This window comes from Sardina pilchardus, chromosome 21, assembly GCF_963854185.1.
Source record: "Sardina pilchardus chromosome 21, fSarPil1.1, whole genome shotgun sequence".
NCBI classification, from domain to species: Eukaryota; Metazoa; Chordata; class Actinopteri; order Clupeiformes; family Clupeidae; genus Sardina; species Sardina pilchardus.
In genome coordinates, this window is record NC_085014.1 from 24,517,087 (window position 1) to 24,532,999 (window position 15,913).

At 44.8% G+C, this 15,913-nt stretch overlaps 2 protein-coding genes across 3 annotated transcripts; both read left to right on the plus strand.

The window, feature by feature from the left end:
* The first annotated feature begins 1,797 nt into the window (after positions 1-1,797).
* Positions 1,798-4,514, plus strand: LOC134068616 (lysine-specific demethylase 2A-like). Its single transcript, XM_062524302.1, has 6 exons — positions 1,798-1,981; positions 3,195-3,233; positions 3,786-3,924; positions 4,019-4,097; positions 4,195-4,299; positions 4,505-4,514. Exons 2-6 carry the CDS (start codon positions 3,198-3,200, stop codon positions 4,512-4,514), a joined length of 369 nt encoding a protein of 122 aa, XP_062380286.1. The 5' UTR covers positions 1,798-1,981; positions 3,195-3,197.
* On the plus strand, positions 4,505-15,147 carry LOC134069503 (lysine-specific demethylase 2A-like). 2 transcript variants are annotated; one of them, XM_062525479.1, is made up of 18 exons: positions 4,505-4,683; positions 4,803-4,909; positions 6,901-6,994; positions 7,152-7,305; positions 7,502-7,617; positions 7,760-7,886; positions 8,142-8,488; positions 9,827-9,904; positions 10,626-10,883; positions 11,049-11,174; positions 11,297-11,377; positions 11,494-11,742; positions 11,935-11,967; positions 12,289-13,262; positions 13,674-13,837; positions 14,010-14,156; positions 14,409-14,621; positions 14,783-15,147. In XM_062525479.1, exons 1-18 carry the CDS (start codon positions 4,516-4,518, stop codon positions 14,962-14,964), a joined length of 3,618 nt encoding a protein of 1,205 aa, XP_062381463.1. In that variant the 5' UTR covers positions 4,505-4,515; the 3' UTR covers positions 14,965-15,147. The 2 variants fall into 2 exon arrangements, with proteins under 2 accessions (XP_062381463.1, XP_062381464.1); XM_062525480.1 differs by having other exon boundaries at positions 12,319-13,262.
* Positions 15,148-15,913: the final 766 nt, after the last annotated feature.

The following is a 15,913-nucleotide window of genomic DNA, read 5'->3' on the forward strand; positions in this document are numbered from 1 at the left end:
CTGGCTGTTGTTTTTTTGCGAAATGTTAGCCATAGTCTTGTAAAAACATCAGAATGCTCTAGATTAGGAAACTAAAAATAATATTGATAGAACTTTTGCTGTAATAATGCTGTCCTACAGAGTTGTTCTTTACACCTCATCTGTACATGTCAATATCATTTTTCCTTAAAGTTTGCGCGCAAACTGCCATTCATATCATATTACCGCTCCTCAATCCGAGGATATCCCCAGTCATGATCCCAGATCATTAGGCCTACTTGGAACTAAAGGATGAGTCTAATCTGTTTCCCTATCAGACACACCATGCAGTTTACAGTATACACACTCTCCTGCAATTTACCCTGTTCTCACTCCTGATTTTCCCTCCCACCTAATTATGTTGTGGAACCGAGAACTGATCATATTGCCAATATCTTGATTATAGCAAAAATGCACATTTCTTTGTGGGTCTTTCTCTTTTCTCTTTTTCCCTGTAGAAAAAAATGATGATTATGCTTTGTTGTTTAATTCTTGGGATTGTTGGCTTTGCGTATCTCTACAGCTTCGTTTCATAAAGAGGAAACTACAGGTATTTAACATTCATATCATAAGTTGACTTTCTGTGCACTTTCGTTGTTTCAAATGACTTGTTCTGTTATATTTTTGCGCATTAATAATTTTTTACTAAACACTGACAATTTCAGAACAAAATGTCAGTTGTTAGACTTAGTTTGACAACTCTCTGTCTCTCTGTGTCTCTCTCTCTCTCTTTCTCTCTTTCTCTCTCCAGGAAAGAAACAAAGAAATCGCTTGGTGTCTCCATGATCTGTCGAGTCCAAATCACTACTTTTCCCCCTCAGTGTGTAGTAGCAGATGTTCTGTAGTCTTGTGTTTGAGTGAGATGGGTTGCCTGGAACCTTTTCTCATGTCTCCTTGAAGAGACTCCCATAATTAGATTTTTTGTAAAGCATTCTTAAAATAAATAACATTATGTGCATTGGTTGTTGTCTACAACTTGCACATTTTTTCGACCAACTTTAACACAATTCACAATTCCAATGTTACCTTGACATTCCCACCATAGTTGCCCATCATAGCCATAGTCTAAAGATGTCTGCTTGTGTGAATGTTTTGTTTCTGGTGCGTTTAACTGTAAGCAATCTATCGTCTGTACAGTCATATTTTGTTTGTGTCGATGTCTCTCCTGTGAGCGAGACATTTTTTTTTCTGAGGTGTGGTGGCGTGTCAGTGCATGTTATGTAATAAAATATTCATTCGCAAGGCTGCAAATGCACAGCAATAAATCCTGCGTTGTTTTATTTGTACCTCCCTTCCCCGAAAATGCCCATCTTGGGCTCATTCTCACTGTGTGACAGTTTTTATGCCCAACTAGCCTGCAAATCTTTATTAATATGCCAACATATGTGTTTATATCAAAACATATAGGCTGATTTCATAATGCTTCTGTCGCGTAGTTCAAAAAGACAGACCACTGTACTTCTGCAGCGCTGTCACTGCAATCCAATGAAAGGCTACGTTTCTTGAGTACTTTTTATTATTGGCCAATCCATCCATACAAATCCTTTCTACGATCCAAATGATAGGTTCATTCCGTGACCCCATTTTTATGTGCTAGCGAATAGTGTATCAGCAATCTCATAATCCATGTTTTTATAGGTTTCTATGAGAGGTTATATATGTTTGGGCGTGGTCAAGCAGTTTCATGTCGCCCTTCTTTTCTTAGATTGACATTTCTAACGACCAATGAAATTTTCCTAAATGCATAGGTTTTTCAATAGAGGTGGATTGTATGGTTTTGTGTGTGTGTGTGTGTGTTCAGTGACAAGTTGAAAATGGCGGACTTCAGCGAATCGCCCTAACTTTATCGCACAATAACAAAGATAACAGATGAAAATGAACAACGTTTCTTGGAATTCCTGAAAGATCCCTGGTTAGCCTTCTGGAGTGCTCAGTGATCATCACACTTCAATAGCCTCAACTGGTAACATTACAGCTGAAAGTTCTATATAATCATGTTAGCTAGCTAGCTTGGATATGATGTTCCGTTGAATATGTTGGTGCTAGCATTGTAAGCAGTCATTTAATTCTGAGCTGCTAAAACTATGTCGTTTTAAAATCACCGATAATTTAAGCTAAGCATTTAATATTCAGTTAGCTGGGCATGGTTCTTATTTTAAACTTGGCTAACTAGCTGTAATATTTGGTGTACGTTAGCATTTCAGGTTTATAATTCCTGTATCGTTCCTATCGTGAATTCTTTGTGTCGTTGGATTAAATTGTCAATAACAGACTATGCATTGCTGTTGGATAGTTAACGTTATCAGAATTTGGAGTGGACAGCTGTCAGCTGCGTCCTATTAACTAATTTAGTCGCGAGGTTAACGTTAACATTAACATTACATTTAAAAGCTTCATTGCGTGTGTTAGCTTGGTGCCAATGTATTCTTCGCCGAAAGGAATCTGAAAGCTAGTCTTCGTTTAATATAATACAGCATTCAGTTATTATTATTTTTGCAAGAGCAGTTTTTGGGGAATAATTAGTTATATATGTCTCCGTAGTTTCGTTTGTTGACTGATGCAGCTCATGCCAAATTAGCGGTTGCTGTCAACGAACAAGTGTTTCGTTCCTTTAAACCTTTGTTATGGTGGCTAGCTAAGTAAGCTACCCTAGCTGGCTAGCTTAATACCTTAACTTGATACATAACAAAGGGGTGCTAACGTTACATGACCAAAGCTAGCCCCCGTTGGATAGTAATTTTATGCACTATTTTGCTACAGCTACGACACGATTGTGTAGTGTAGATAAATTATTAGGTTATATGTATGATGTAGATTGCAGGGTTTGTCCTCTGCAATTGAGGCGATAACGTTGTCAGTCACTGCAAAGGAGATTATGATGCTAGGTAACCTAGCTATTGGCTAGCTACTTAGCGTATTTGTAGTCAGTGTGGGTAATACTACCATAGAGCAAATTGAGTAATTTTCACATAAAGAGCTATCTTTACGTTGTCTCATGCGGCTTTAGCTGTTACCTAACGTTAGTATTATATAAGGGGACGTAAACTTAGTGTTTATACCGATAGTCACTGTTGCAATGGTGTCAACTCAAGTAACTTTACGTTAACATTCCCTCAATCCATAACGTTAACGTTTACATTAGCTTTAGTTCTTATGTACGTTTTTTTCTGCTTTAGATCATGGAGGACTCACATACACGATACAGCAAGCGCCTGGTAAGTACCACAATAACGGCATAATCATTTCCATAATGTGGGGTAACTGGAAGTTTGCGTGGCTTCAAAGACTTCTGTCAGCCTTTAGCCTGTCTCTCCTGACGGACAAATGAATGGTTGTACAGTCAGTGTAGCGGATGTGTTGGCATGGCAATAGACGCACGTGCGGTCGGGGGCGCAGTGAGTGACAAGTTCAAGTTCAGTTTATCTTGGAGCGCGTGGATTTGTTTTGGAAAGCTGATAGAGCATGAACACACAGCATAGAAAATAGCATAGCCTACAGACTTACATCTGATATCGACATAATTGCATTTCCTCCTCTCTTTATGCATGTATTATGTCATACGGGTATTGATGGGGATTGAGCTTCTAATTATTTAATGATAATTACATTTTAGTGTTATTGTAAAGCATTTTGGTTTGTAGCTGTATATTTTGAACAGTTCCAGTGACAAGGGTAGACAGTATGCTATACTACTATCACTGTCACAGTCAATTAAATCATTGTGCTACATAAGTGTAGGTATTTTCTGAGCTTAATTCTTTGTGCAGCGTGAGGGCACACGCCGGCGATACCAAGATGATGGAATCTCTGATGACGAGATTGAAGGGAAGAGAACCTTTGATCTGGAAGAGAAGCTAAATTGCGAAAGATTCAATTGTAATCTGGTCAAATACATGGAGGGGAAAGGTGAGGAAACCGCCCAAGCAAAACAGTGTTACTTCTCATACCAAAATGGCAGAATTTGTGCTCACCCCATGTATGTTTTTGTGTGTTGCATTAGACTTCACCTTTGAATTCATCCAGAGAGAAGGCCTCCGAGAACCCCTGGTCTTTGTGAAGTCAGACGGTCTTGGAATCCAGTAGGTTTTCCCCCCTTTTCTCTAATTTTCTCTTGTCTGCTGTAAATCAGTGGTGATGAGTTTTAAGGTATTCATTTGCTATTTATCTTTGTGACAGAATGCCAGATCCGGATTTCAGTGTGAGCGACGTGAAGCTGTTTGTTGGCAAGTATCATTCCCTACTTATTAGTATTATTATTAGTGTTATTCAACTTACTCGTCAGTAATGTTCTGTCAACTGGGAGACTTTTTGCCCTTCACAAATGGTGCAATGCAACAAAAGCAACTGTGTTGTATTCTTCTCTTTATAGCTGAAAAGATGTGTATGCATTAGTATGCAGCCAGTAATGAACTGAGAAGGAAAAATTACATTATTGACTGTCCTCTCAAATCCTGTGTACTTGTCCCTCTTCTGCTCTGACTTGTAGGGAGCCGTAGAATGATCGATGTGATGGATGTGAACACTCAAAAAGGCATCGAGATGTCCATGGGCCAGTGGAGGCGCTACTACGAGACGCCACCTTCTCAGAGGGAGAAGCTCTACAATGTCATCAGCCTGGAGTTCAGCCACACCAAACTGGAGAACCTGGTCAAGAGGCCTGCATCGGTACACTGCCCTCCAACCCTCACCAGTGTGCTAGACAAAGCAACACGATTTAGTTACCGCCATCACGTGTGTGTGTGTGTGCGCGCGTGCGTGACTAACTGAAAGCTTGTCTCCCACAGGTGGACGTGATCGACTGGGTGGACAACATGTGGCCCCGCCATCTGAAGGAGAGACAGCGGGACTCGACCAACGCCATCATAGACATGCAATATCCCAAAGTACAGAAGTGAGTCCCAAATTTCACTACGGCAAACTAGACCAGCAATACATGATATGCATGATGCCTCATGTGAGTTCGGCAGGTGAACGTCAGTGCTTTTGCCCAGCAGATGTAATTTTTTCTTTGCTTCCATTGTATTTATCAGCCAATGTACATTTTGGGCATGTACAGTACCCTCCAGAATTATTGGCACCCTTGGTAAAAGTTGACTAAAAATAGGTATAACAAATAATCTTTAGTTGATATATTGTACTCCCACAATGAAAACAATGAGGAAAAATATACCCTGCAAGGCAAGCAAATTTATTCTGAGAAAAAGGAAAATCTCATAAAGAAATAAATATTTTTAACAAAAACAGCTTGCTCACAATTATTGGCACCCCTGAAACATATTATGTACAACATTTAACAGGAGCATTTTCCTATGTAAATGCAACGTTTTAAAGTAAATCAGGGTGTCTGTGAACTTTCAGAAGTAGTTCATGACGTTCTTTCTCACTATGGTATGAAAATGAAGTCACTCAGAGGCTAAATCCTCTAGTCATTTTTCAACATTGGAGAGACAAGAGAATACACTAAATTGAAATAAAAAGAAATTGTGTTGACATTTGTAAGTAAGAGAATGTCTATGGAAACTAGGTATTTTGTTGATGCCTATATTTCCAGTTAAAATGATGACTAAAAGGTTCTAATCATCTGGAAATGTGGCAAACATGCTTGGACAAAGACCCATGGCTATTTTGCTCCCACGCACAGTATGGAGGATGGTATGATAGGCAAAAAAATCCATAAGAACCACTGTTGAGAGTTACAGACAAAGCTATCATCTTGGGGTCACCAAGTCCCCCCAAAAAATCTTCAAAAGTGACCTCACTGCTAATAGATTATTTAGACAGCATGTCAGGTTAAAGCCAGTAGAGTCATTTAATGAACAATGTAAGAGTTACTGAATGGTACCATGACATGTCTGGGAGTGTGGTCTATTGTCAGATGAAAATAAAATGATGCTCTTTTGCTAAAAACACTTAAGGTGTCTTTGGCGTACATAGAAGAATGACTATACTAAAAAGAACCCCATGCCTAATCAGAATTATGGTGGAGGGGCTGTGCTATTGTGGGGCTGTTTTAATTCCCAAAGGCCTTGGGAACCTAATTAAGGTGCATGGCATCATGAACACCAAGAAAAACCTGAACATTTTCAAAGAAAATCAAACAATCTCTGCCAAGGCCCTAAAAGTTGGTCATGATTGGATCATTCATCAGGTCAATGAACCAAAACAAATGCACAGATCAAAACAAATATGGTTTACTGAACACAAAATCAAGCTTCAGACATTGCCATAGCAGTCCCCTGATCTAAACTCCATAGAAAAACAGTGGAATGAGTCAACGAGAAGAATGCACAAGTGTGGACCTAGCAATCTGGACGATCTGGGGAGGTTTTGTAAAGATGAATGGTCTTAAATCCCTTACTTTGTATTCTCAATCTTTATGGGGTGTCAGAGAAGAATATTACATGCTGTTTGATTGACAAAGGGAGGTTTAAGAAGGTATTACAAGTAGGGGTGCCAATAATTGTGAGTGACGTGTTTTTATTAAAAACATTTATTTCTTTATGAGATTTTCCTTTTTCTCACAATAAATTTGCTTCCCTTGCAGAGTGTATTTTTCCTCATTGTTTTCATTGTGGGAGTACAATAAATCACCTAAAGATTATTTTTTATACCTATTTTTAGTCAACTTTTACCAAGGGTGCCAATAATTCTGGAGGGTACTGTACATTTGTGACAAGTATTTGTCATGAACATTTTGTTTTGCTTATTTAAGAGCTGTTTGGAGGTCTTGTAATATCTGATGCTGTGTCTGAAGGACTGGTGTACACAAAACTATAAGCATAATATTGTCCAAGCCTACACACACTCACTCACATTCACGTTCATATTCCCTTGTACTTGTGAGAGGTGACATTCTTTCTCGTTCTTCTTCCTCCCTCTCAGGTATTGTCTAATGAGTGTCGAAGGCTCCTTCACTGATTTCCACATTGATTTTGGTGGCACCTCTGTGTGGTACCACATCCTACGAGGAGGAAAGGTGAGCGTTTGAGGGAGTTTCTGGTACAACATAGTTTAGTGGGTTTGTGTCTTTGCCACTTTAATATCAGTGTCACACAAACCCCTTCAGGATTCAGATTTTTATCCCGCCCATTTTCAAAATTCAGAATTAACTGGCAGAGGGGTTGTGTGTTTAGGTGTTCTGGTTGATTCCACCCACGCGCCAAAACCTGGAGCTGTACGAGAACTGGGTGTTGTCAGGGAAACAAGGGGACATCTTCCTGGGTGACAAAGCATCACAGTGCCAGCGCATTGAGCTCAAACAGGGATACACCTTCATGATTCCCTCAGGTAAATGCTCACTCACAGCAGACGGAGATACCCATGCCTTTTTTTGTATGTCAAAGGCTTGCCACCATGATTGTGGATTTAATATATTTCTAACCGTCCAGCGCTGTCTGAGACCATAAGGACCTTGTCAGGACATACAGTATGATGCCTATGTGTAACATTTCAATGTGTCCTGTGTTTCTGTGTGTATTTTAAGGATGGATTCATGCTGTGTACACTCCTGTGGACACTCTGGTGTTCGGAGGAAACTTTCTCCACAGCTTCAACATTCCCATGCAGCTCAACATCTATAATATTGAGGACAGGACAAGGGTGGGCCTACCGTCTGATCTCTTGCCTATGTTTGCATTTCACCCTGTTTGTACAGGCTATAGCTGTTCAAATGACGCCCAATATACTTTTATATTGTTCTCTTCACTCCCTTGTTTTCTTTCTTCATTTCTTCCTTTGGCAGGTGCCGGCTAAGTTCCGTTACCCTTTCTACTATGAGATGTGTTGGTATGTGCTGGAACGGTACCTCTACTGCTTGACCAATGTCTCACACCTCACCCCAGAGTTTCAGAAGCACTCCCTCGGTATTGGTTAGTAAACCATTTTTCTAAGTAACATTACATAACATTCATTACAACATATTGTGTAAAATGGTGTTTACAAAGTGAACAGATAGTCTCAGGTCCCGTTAAATGTCTTTGAGACTGGAAAGTCCTAGTCAGTCTGACCAGACATGTTTCTTGACCCCAGACATTTGAGATTGGAACGTTTTCGTGGGAATTGACTACTCCCCCCCCCCCCCCCCCCTCGCCACCTAACCCTTCTCTTGTCTTCCCTCTCTGTAGGCCTGAATCGAGAAGACTTCCTCGAGGAGCAGAAACAGAATGGCCACACCAAAGAGGAGACAGATGTAGATAAGGGCGAGGAAGCCGATATCAAAGAAGAAAAAGACAAAGAAGAAGATGATGAAGAAGAAGAAGAAGAAATCAAAGTAAAAGAGGAGGAAGAAGAGGAGCAGGAGGAGGAGGAAGAGGAAGAAGCAGCAGCATCTCCAGGCGGGAAGGTGCACCTGACTCCGCTGGAGCGGGAGGGCCTGTGGCACCTGCTGAAGAAGCTGGAGGAACTCCCCGCCCACAAGCAGTGTGTTCCCTCTGGCATTCGTAACGCCCACGCCCTGCTCAGTGACATACGGGTGAGCAGTACACACACAAACAAACAAACAAACAAACAAACAAACAAACAAACAATTTGCTGTCTACCACTTGGGCAGTTTGACATGTAGATGGCATTATGCTTATAATTCAGCAGACAAATGATAATAAAAATGTCAAAATAGTCAACATTTCTGCACAGCCTAATGCTTTGATAAATAATATCGATATATTGTGCAAGTGGAAATATGATGTATGAAAATGTCTATATCGAAATCACAGCCCTAACATATACAGTGAGGAGCACATGTATTTGATACCATGCTAAAACAGGAATATAAAATCATCATTTGACAATTGATCTTAATGCCTTAATTTAAAAAATGAGTAAAAATCAAACCGCCAAGGACACCAATTTTCTTTGTGATTGAAGAATGTATCGTAAATAGATAAATGTTTTCCTTAAATGCTAGGGGAAGGAAGTATTTGACCCCCTATGTAACCCTATGGGAATTTAACACATAGGGTTAACATAGGGGCAGGCAGATTTTTATTTTTAAAGACCAGCTATTTCATGAATCTAGGATATTATGCATCCCGATAAATTTCCCTTGGCCTTTGGAATTAAAATAGCCCCACATCATCACATACCCTTGACCATAGCTAGAGATTGGCATGGTGCTTTTTCCAGTAGGCCTATTAGCCTGTTTGATTTGCATTGAGCTCAATGAGCATCAAACAGGCTAATAGGCCTACTGCAAAAAGCACCATGCCAATCTCTCGCTATGGTGAAAGGTATGTAATGACGTGGGGCTATTTTAATTCCAACGGCCAAGGGAACTTTATCAGGATGCATAATAACCTGAATCCATGAAATAGCTGGCCTTAAAAAATAAAAATCTGCCTGCCCCAATGTTAACCCTATGTGTTAAATTCCCATAGGGTTACATTGGGGGTCAAATACTTCCTTCCCCCTAGCATTTAGGAAGAACATTTATTTATTTACGAAACATTCTTCATTCACAAAGAAAATTGGGGTAGTTAGCGGTTTTATTTTTACTCAATTTTTGAATTAAGACATTAAGATCAATTGTCAAATGATGATTTTATATTCCTCTTTTTAGTCAACTTTAGCATGGTATCAAATACATGTTCTCCTCACTGTACATACACACACACACACACACAATAACACGCATGCATTCATGCACTAGTATTTGAGACCGCATAAGCGTGAGGTAGATGGGAAAAGTACATAATGCACTCTTTCACACACAGTAATCTGGAAGTGGCGTGATGTTGTGATATGACCACAAGCAGCTGTGCAGTTTCAGTTTTGTGGTTAGTAATGTTGTTGTTATTATGTGTCTGTTATTCAGAGGTTGCTGGAAGAACATGCTGAAGATGAACCCAAATTGTCCTACACTGGAAAACCCATTGTGAAGTGGCCCAGACGGGTAAGAATGGGGTTGCCATTCTTATTAGGAATGATGATTAAAATCTCTCAAATCCCATCATTTATTTGTAGTTTACATTACAATTGACATGACTGTAGTATAGAGACATTCTAATAGACCTCTGAAGTTTGCTTAAAAAAAGGACCCAAAGCTGCCATCTTTGCTCATGTAAGGAGTTCTGGATCTCCTTACATGGGCAAAGATGGTACCTGGATCTCCTTACATGGGTAGGTTTATAGAGCAACGAAGCCTTGACGTAGAATTGTCAAGGCAACAATTTCACAGCATTAAACTTCACAGCCATGGTTAAAATCCTTAAATTCACGAATGTGTATTGGCTTTATTTTTGAGGCGAAAAAAAAATGTCAGTCTCATAGTCACCAGTCTTTGATAAGACGTGAGATATCCACTGGAATTTAGTTTCTTTCAATTACGCAAGACAGGGAATCCATGTTACGTGGCTAAGCAGCTGCCTAGCAGGTAAAACAGGTTTAAATGGCTATAGCCTACATTTTAAAAATGTATACGATGCCACGTGTCTACATTCAATGCTGCTGAGGCCACTTTGAAAGTTTGTTTAGATCCATTGACACTGCCGTCATGGAAACGGAGCAGCATCACACTTCGGTACTCTATTGCCCACAAATGTAGTCACCTGTCACTCATGGCAAATTTGTTTCTAGAGTATTCCATGAACGCAGTGTATCTCCTCTCCCTCCAGCCTTCATGGTACCGCCCCCCGACCCCTCCCCCCGCCCTGATGTACCGACCGCGGCCCCCCGGGACGGCGCCCAAGCTGTCGGGGCCCCGGGCCCCCAGGCGGCCCGCCGAGGCGCTGCGGCGAAGACGCGTGCGCTGCAAGCGCTGCGAGGCCTGCCTGCGGAGCGAGTGCGGCGACTGCATATTCTGCCGCGACATGAAGAAGTTCGGTGGACCCGGCCGCCTCAAGCAGACCTGCCTGCGACGCCAGTGTCTCGCGGTGAGTGAGTCCGCCTGCACTCGAGCTCGGCTGAGCCCCGCTCGCCATTTCTGTGTGCTTGACGGTCAGTCAGGTTGAGCTGGTGCCGTGTTTGTATGGAGGCTGTCAGGTTTGTGCCGGATCACTGAGGGTGTTAATCTCTTTTTCTCTTCTTGCTCGGTGTAGCCGGGTTTGCCCAACTCAGCTGTGTGTGCTGTGTGTGGTGAGGGCAATCCCCCAGGAGAGAATTCCACCCCGACACTCATGGAGTGCTCTGCCTGTGCCAAGATCACACACCCCGAGTGCCTCAAGGTACAACACACACACACACACACACACACACACACATATGGACACTATGTTCTACCTCTACCTATGCCTGCAGGTTAGAATGCGTTTGATTAAAGTGAGCGTGTCTGTTTGTGTTTCGTCAGGAGCCTACAGAGGGTGTGATTGACAAGGACCTGCCAAGTTACTGGAAGTGTCCCAAGTGTGTCCAGGAGAAAAAAACTGAGGTGACTGTTCTCTCTTCTCTCTCTGTGCTCTGTCCTTTCCTAACAATCACTCACATTCACCGCTGGGTCGTTGAGACGGGAACGCTCATTACATTCCTGACCCTCTTCCTTTGCAGTCGGCTAACAGCAGCAGTAGCGATGATGACGACGAGGAAAAAAACAGCACACTCGAGGGCGCCCGGGTCTCGTCGTCGCCCCCAGCTAAGCGTGCCCACCGGGAGGGCATCGGGGTGCGCGAGGGACGCAGAGGACGGCGCCCACTGACCCCCTCCAGGCGTCTGCCGCCCCCGTCCCAGAGGCTGCTGCTGCAGCAACAGCAGAACAGGAAGAGGGCCGGAGCACTGGAACTACAGCTCAGGAAGCGGGTGAGGGCATCATGCAACATCACGCAACATCACGCAGTGCTCAAGGCTCATTAATCCTCACTCACTCCCACATTCACACATAAGTACAGACATAGAAACTGGGAAAACATACATACTGCACAAAGCCTGATTACCCTAGAGGGATACAATTTCTTTTAAGTACTAAGTTGTCTTCTGATCTATTTCTTGCAGATTAAATTGGAACGGAATAAGATCATACAGTCGGTGAGTTTTGGTATCTTTTTTTTTTGTTTTGTTTTGCTTTTTGTTTAGTTATTTTTATCAGTTTTGTCGGTGTTCTATCCTCCGATGTTGATCATCTTGACCATTCTTGCAATTCAGTTTGCTGGATTGAAGAAATGTTGCAAGATTCATATCGTGTCGAAACATGCTACCCTTAGTTTATTCACCAACTCTTTTTACACCCCTCCCTCCGTTTTCTTCTTTTTTTCTTTTCCATTTCTCTCTTTTCTGTTCTCTTTTGTTGTTTTTCCTCTCCAACTTGAATGCCACCTGCTCTGTTCACGCTATCTGTCCCTGTATCAGAAGCCGTCGTCTCTTTCTCTCTCTCCTAAGCTCCTGCGCCAGCGCAGTGCAGAGAGAGGGGGCGGGGACAGGACCGGGCGTGGCGCCTCCAGAGGCAGAGGGGCGTCGGCCTTGCAGAGCTCCGCCCATCCGCCCGTGGGCCGCGGAAGGGGGCGGGGCGTCCGCTTTCGGGGAGGAGGGAGAGGCGGAGGAGGGAGAGGGAGCGGGGACGCACAGCGCGGCAGGGTCGAGCGGGACGACACGGCCGACGACACCGACGACGAGGAGGACGAAGAGGAGGAGAGGAAGGAGAACCGGCCGCAGCAGCGGGCCCGGCGAGGGAAGGAGCAGTCGCAGTCCGAGGAGGAGGACAACGATGACGACGACGACGACAGCGAGGAGGGAGAGCGCAAGAACGGCGGCGGGGAGCGAACCGACGGAGAGGAGGACAACGAGGACGAGGAGGAGGAAGAGGAGGCGAGCGCGGCGCGGAGGCCGGAGGAGCTGGGCGAGGAGGCGCGGAAGCAGAGCTCCTGCCTGACGGTGAAGCTGCAGCAGCCGGCGCGCGGCCAGCGCGACCCCAACGCCATCGTCCCCAAGCTGGAGGCGGCCATCACGCAGCGCTCGCCGCCCGCCACCGCCGCCGCCCAGCAGCGCGTCTCCCTGCTGCGGCCGCCGCTCCGCAACGGGGCCTCCCACGCCAGCGCTCACCCGCCGTCGGCCACGTCGCGCGCCCCGCGCACCGAGAAACCCTCGTCGGCCAGCGCCGCCCGCAACGGGAGAGGGCTGTCCCACTCTGGCAAGGGCTCCCGAGGCCACTCGCAAACCCGCAACACCTCGTCCTCCTCATCCTCTCCCTCGGCGCTCCATCCCTCGGCCCGGGACGGGGGCACTGGACCAGGCTGTGAGAAGGAGGTGTGGGTGTCCGTGTTCCGCTACTTGAGCCAGGCCGAGCTCTGTGTCTGCATGGCCGTCTGCAAGAGCTGGTACAAGTGGTGAGTCCCAGCCTTTGTTTCAGTAACGTTACATCAAATTTCCTGTGCACATCTACACTAGTATTTAGTTACAGATTTACAAGATCCTGCTGCAGATTGCTCACCTGTTAAGCATAAAAAGCCCAGGCCTGATTGACTCAATGCCGGGAATACACTCTCTGCATCTGAAACCTGTCAGTTGTATTAGTTGTGTAATACCACTGATTTGGCTCAACTGGTCAAAGGCTGGCCAATATGCAGTATTATTACTGCAGCTAAATATCTATTATCGCTTTGGACAAAGGCGTCTGCTAAATAGAAATAACCATAGCCGTGATCCTCCAGAATGGTGACGTAGAAATGAAGGACATAGAAATGCGAATGCAAATTGTGGGCTGTATTCTGATGGCGTTCCATTCCGGGCCTCTCCAGGGGCTGTGACAAGCGCTTGTGGACAAAGATCGACATGAGGCGGTGCCGCTCCATCAGCCCCCAGGCGCTCTCAGGCATCATTAAGCGCCAGCCCGTCAACCTGGACCTCTCCTGGACCGCCATCTCAAAGAAGCAGCTCACCTGGCTCATTAACAGACTACCAGGTATCTCACACACACACACATAGATACATATATACATGTACATACAGTATATATTGTGTGTACTGTAATGCACCCCCTACAGATGCCTTGTGTTAAGCGCTGGTCAAACACGGCCAATATTATTCTATGTATTTCTACTATTGATCAGTTGTTGTCGTTATTGCTCTCTTAGGATTAAAAGACCTGGTATTATCGGGAGTCTCTTCCATGTGCCTCTCTGCCCTGAGTTCCTCCACCTGTCCTCTACTGCGCTCCCTGGACCTGCGTTGGGCTGATGGGGTCAAAGATGGTCAGATCAGAGAGCTGCTGAGTCCTCCAGGTACCCTAAGCTCACTCCACGGCCTGCTGTTTTGTCTTTATAACGGGTTAAATGTCTGCAGTGAAAAACAAATGAGAAATATTGTAATAAATTTGCCTTTCATGCACTCCATCCTGTCTTTCGATTTGATTCTCTCAATCACTCCTCATTTCTCTCAATTCACTATGCTCTGTGCTGTCTCTCCTCCTCCCTCCTACGTGCTCTTCACCATCTTCTGTTTCCTCCTCCGTCCGTCCGTCCGTCCGTCGGCAGGCTCCAACAACCGGTCGCAGCTGCGGAACCTCCACTGCCTGCGCCTGTGCGGCCTGGAGATCAGCGAGACCACGCTGCGGCTCATCATCCACCACATGCCGCTGCTGACGCGCCTGGAGCTCTCGCACAGCCCCCTCACCGACCAGGCCCTCAACCTGCTGACCGCGGTCGGCTCGTCCACTCGCAACACACTCACACACCTCAACCTCGCCGGTACGTGACCCCCCCCCCCCCCCCCCCCCCGACCCCTTCCCGTGTCTGTGTGCCCATTGTGATGTCACGTAATAATGCACATGGTCGTCTAGCCAACGGACTAACACGCCATCTTTTCCCTTCTCTACTCCTTTTTCGACCTGTTCACTCTCTTTCCTCAGGATGCAGTAAGCTGTCGGATCGGTGTCTGGCGTACCTGAAGCGGCTGTCGTGTCTGCGCCTGCTCGACCTACGCAGCTGCAAGGGAGTGTCGCGTCAGGCCTGCGAGACCTTTATCTCCGAACTGTCTGTCACTGCGCTCTACTGCCTATCAGATGACAAACTCATCCAGAGGATATCATGAAGCCCACATTTGGGGGGGATAGACTGAAGGGGCTTGGGCAGGGTGTTGGGGGAAAGTATGGGATGGATATGATGTGTGTGTATGTGCGTGTGTGTGTAAATGTCTGTCAGTTTGTCTGTCTGTCGTTTCCTCTGTATGACCGAGGAAAGCTAAAGCTGAGGAAGAGAAGGGAGGCTCAAAGCATTTTGGGATGGGGTGGGGTGGGGTGGGGTGGGGTTGGGTTGGGATAGACACTTCCAGGGGTTGGGCTGTGGTTGGGTTGAGGGGGGAGGGATAGAGGGAGGGATGTGGTGCTGTACAATATAACAAACTAAACTAAAGACTCAGGAGAGATGGAGCGAGGTAGCATGGCTGGGTAGATGGATGGATGGATGGATGAAAAAGTAAACTTATGACGGGTGGAATGGAGGCATGTGTATGTGTCGGGGGTATGACCCGAGTCTTAAGTGCTTTAATACGTGGCTGTCTATCAGGGAGAGAGAGGCGTGTCATACACCCATGGCGACACATCACACCCCCACACAATGATGGGGAGGAGGGAGTATGGATGGTGCGATAGCCAATCGAGAGGAATCTACTGACCAGTGGTTCCTTTGAGGGGCAGAGACCATAACAGGAACCTAGGTGCTATCCCTTTGCAATCCCCTTTTTTCTATAGAGAACCACAGGGTCCCTGTCCATGTTCTATAGTCCTCACTCCTAATAGTAATATCATCGTTTTCAGTTTTCCCATTTCTCTTTTTTTCTGAGGATGTATCATTTCACTCCTAGTATTTTTTTTGTTCACTGTTTTCATGAGTCCCCTGATTTATATATATATATATACATAATAAGGAATGCTTTGGGTTCCAAATCCATCCTTGCTCCACTTCAATATCTTTAAAAAAAGGATATAAATATATATATAAATATATACTTTTGTGTAAATGTATTCTCCCTAGTATGAAAG

Excerpts from the sequence above, each read along its gene's own strand:
- LOC134068616 (XM_062524302.1), top strand. The coding sequence starts at position 3,198 with ATGGAGGACTCACATACACGATACAGCAAGCGCCTG. Across the intron at positions 3,234-3,785 it reads CACGATACAGCAAGCGCCTG|CGTGAGGGCACACGCCGGCG; the intron begins GTAAGTACCACA and ends TTCTTTGTGCAG. Across the intron at positions 3,925-4,018 it reads CAAATACATGGAGGGGAAAG|ACTTCACCTTTGAATTCATC; the intron begins GTGAGGAAACCG and ends GTGTTGCATTAG.
- LOC134069503 (XM_062525479.1), top strand. The coding sequence starts at position 4,516 with ATGATCGATGTGATGGATGTGAACACTCAAAAAGGCATCGAGATGTCC. Across the intron at positions 11,175-11,296 it reads CACACCCCGAGTGCCTCAAG|GAGCCTACAGAGGGTGTGAT; the intron begins GTACAACACACA and ends GTGTTTCGTCAG. Across the intron at positions 11,968-12,288 it reads GGAATAAGATCATACAGTCG|AAGCCGTCGTCTCTTTCTCT; the intron begins GTGAGTTTTGGT and ends TCCCTGTATCAG.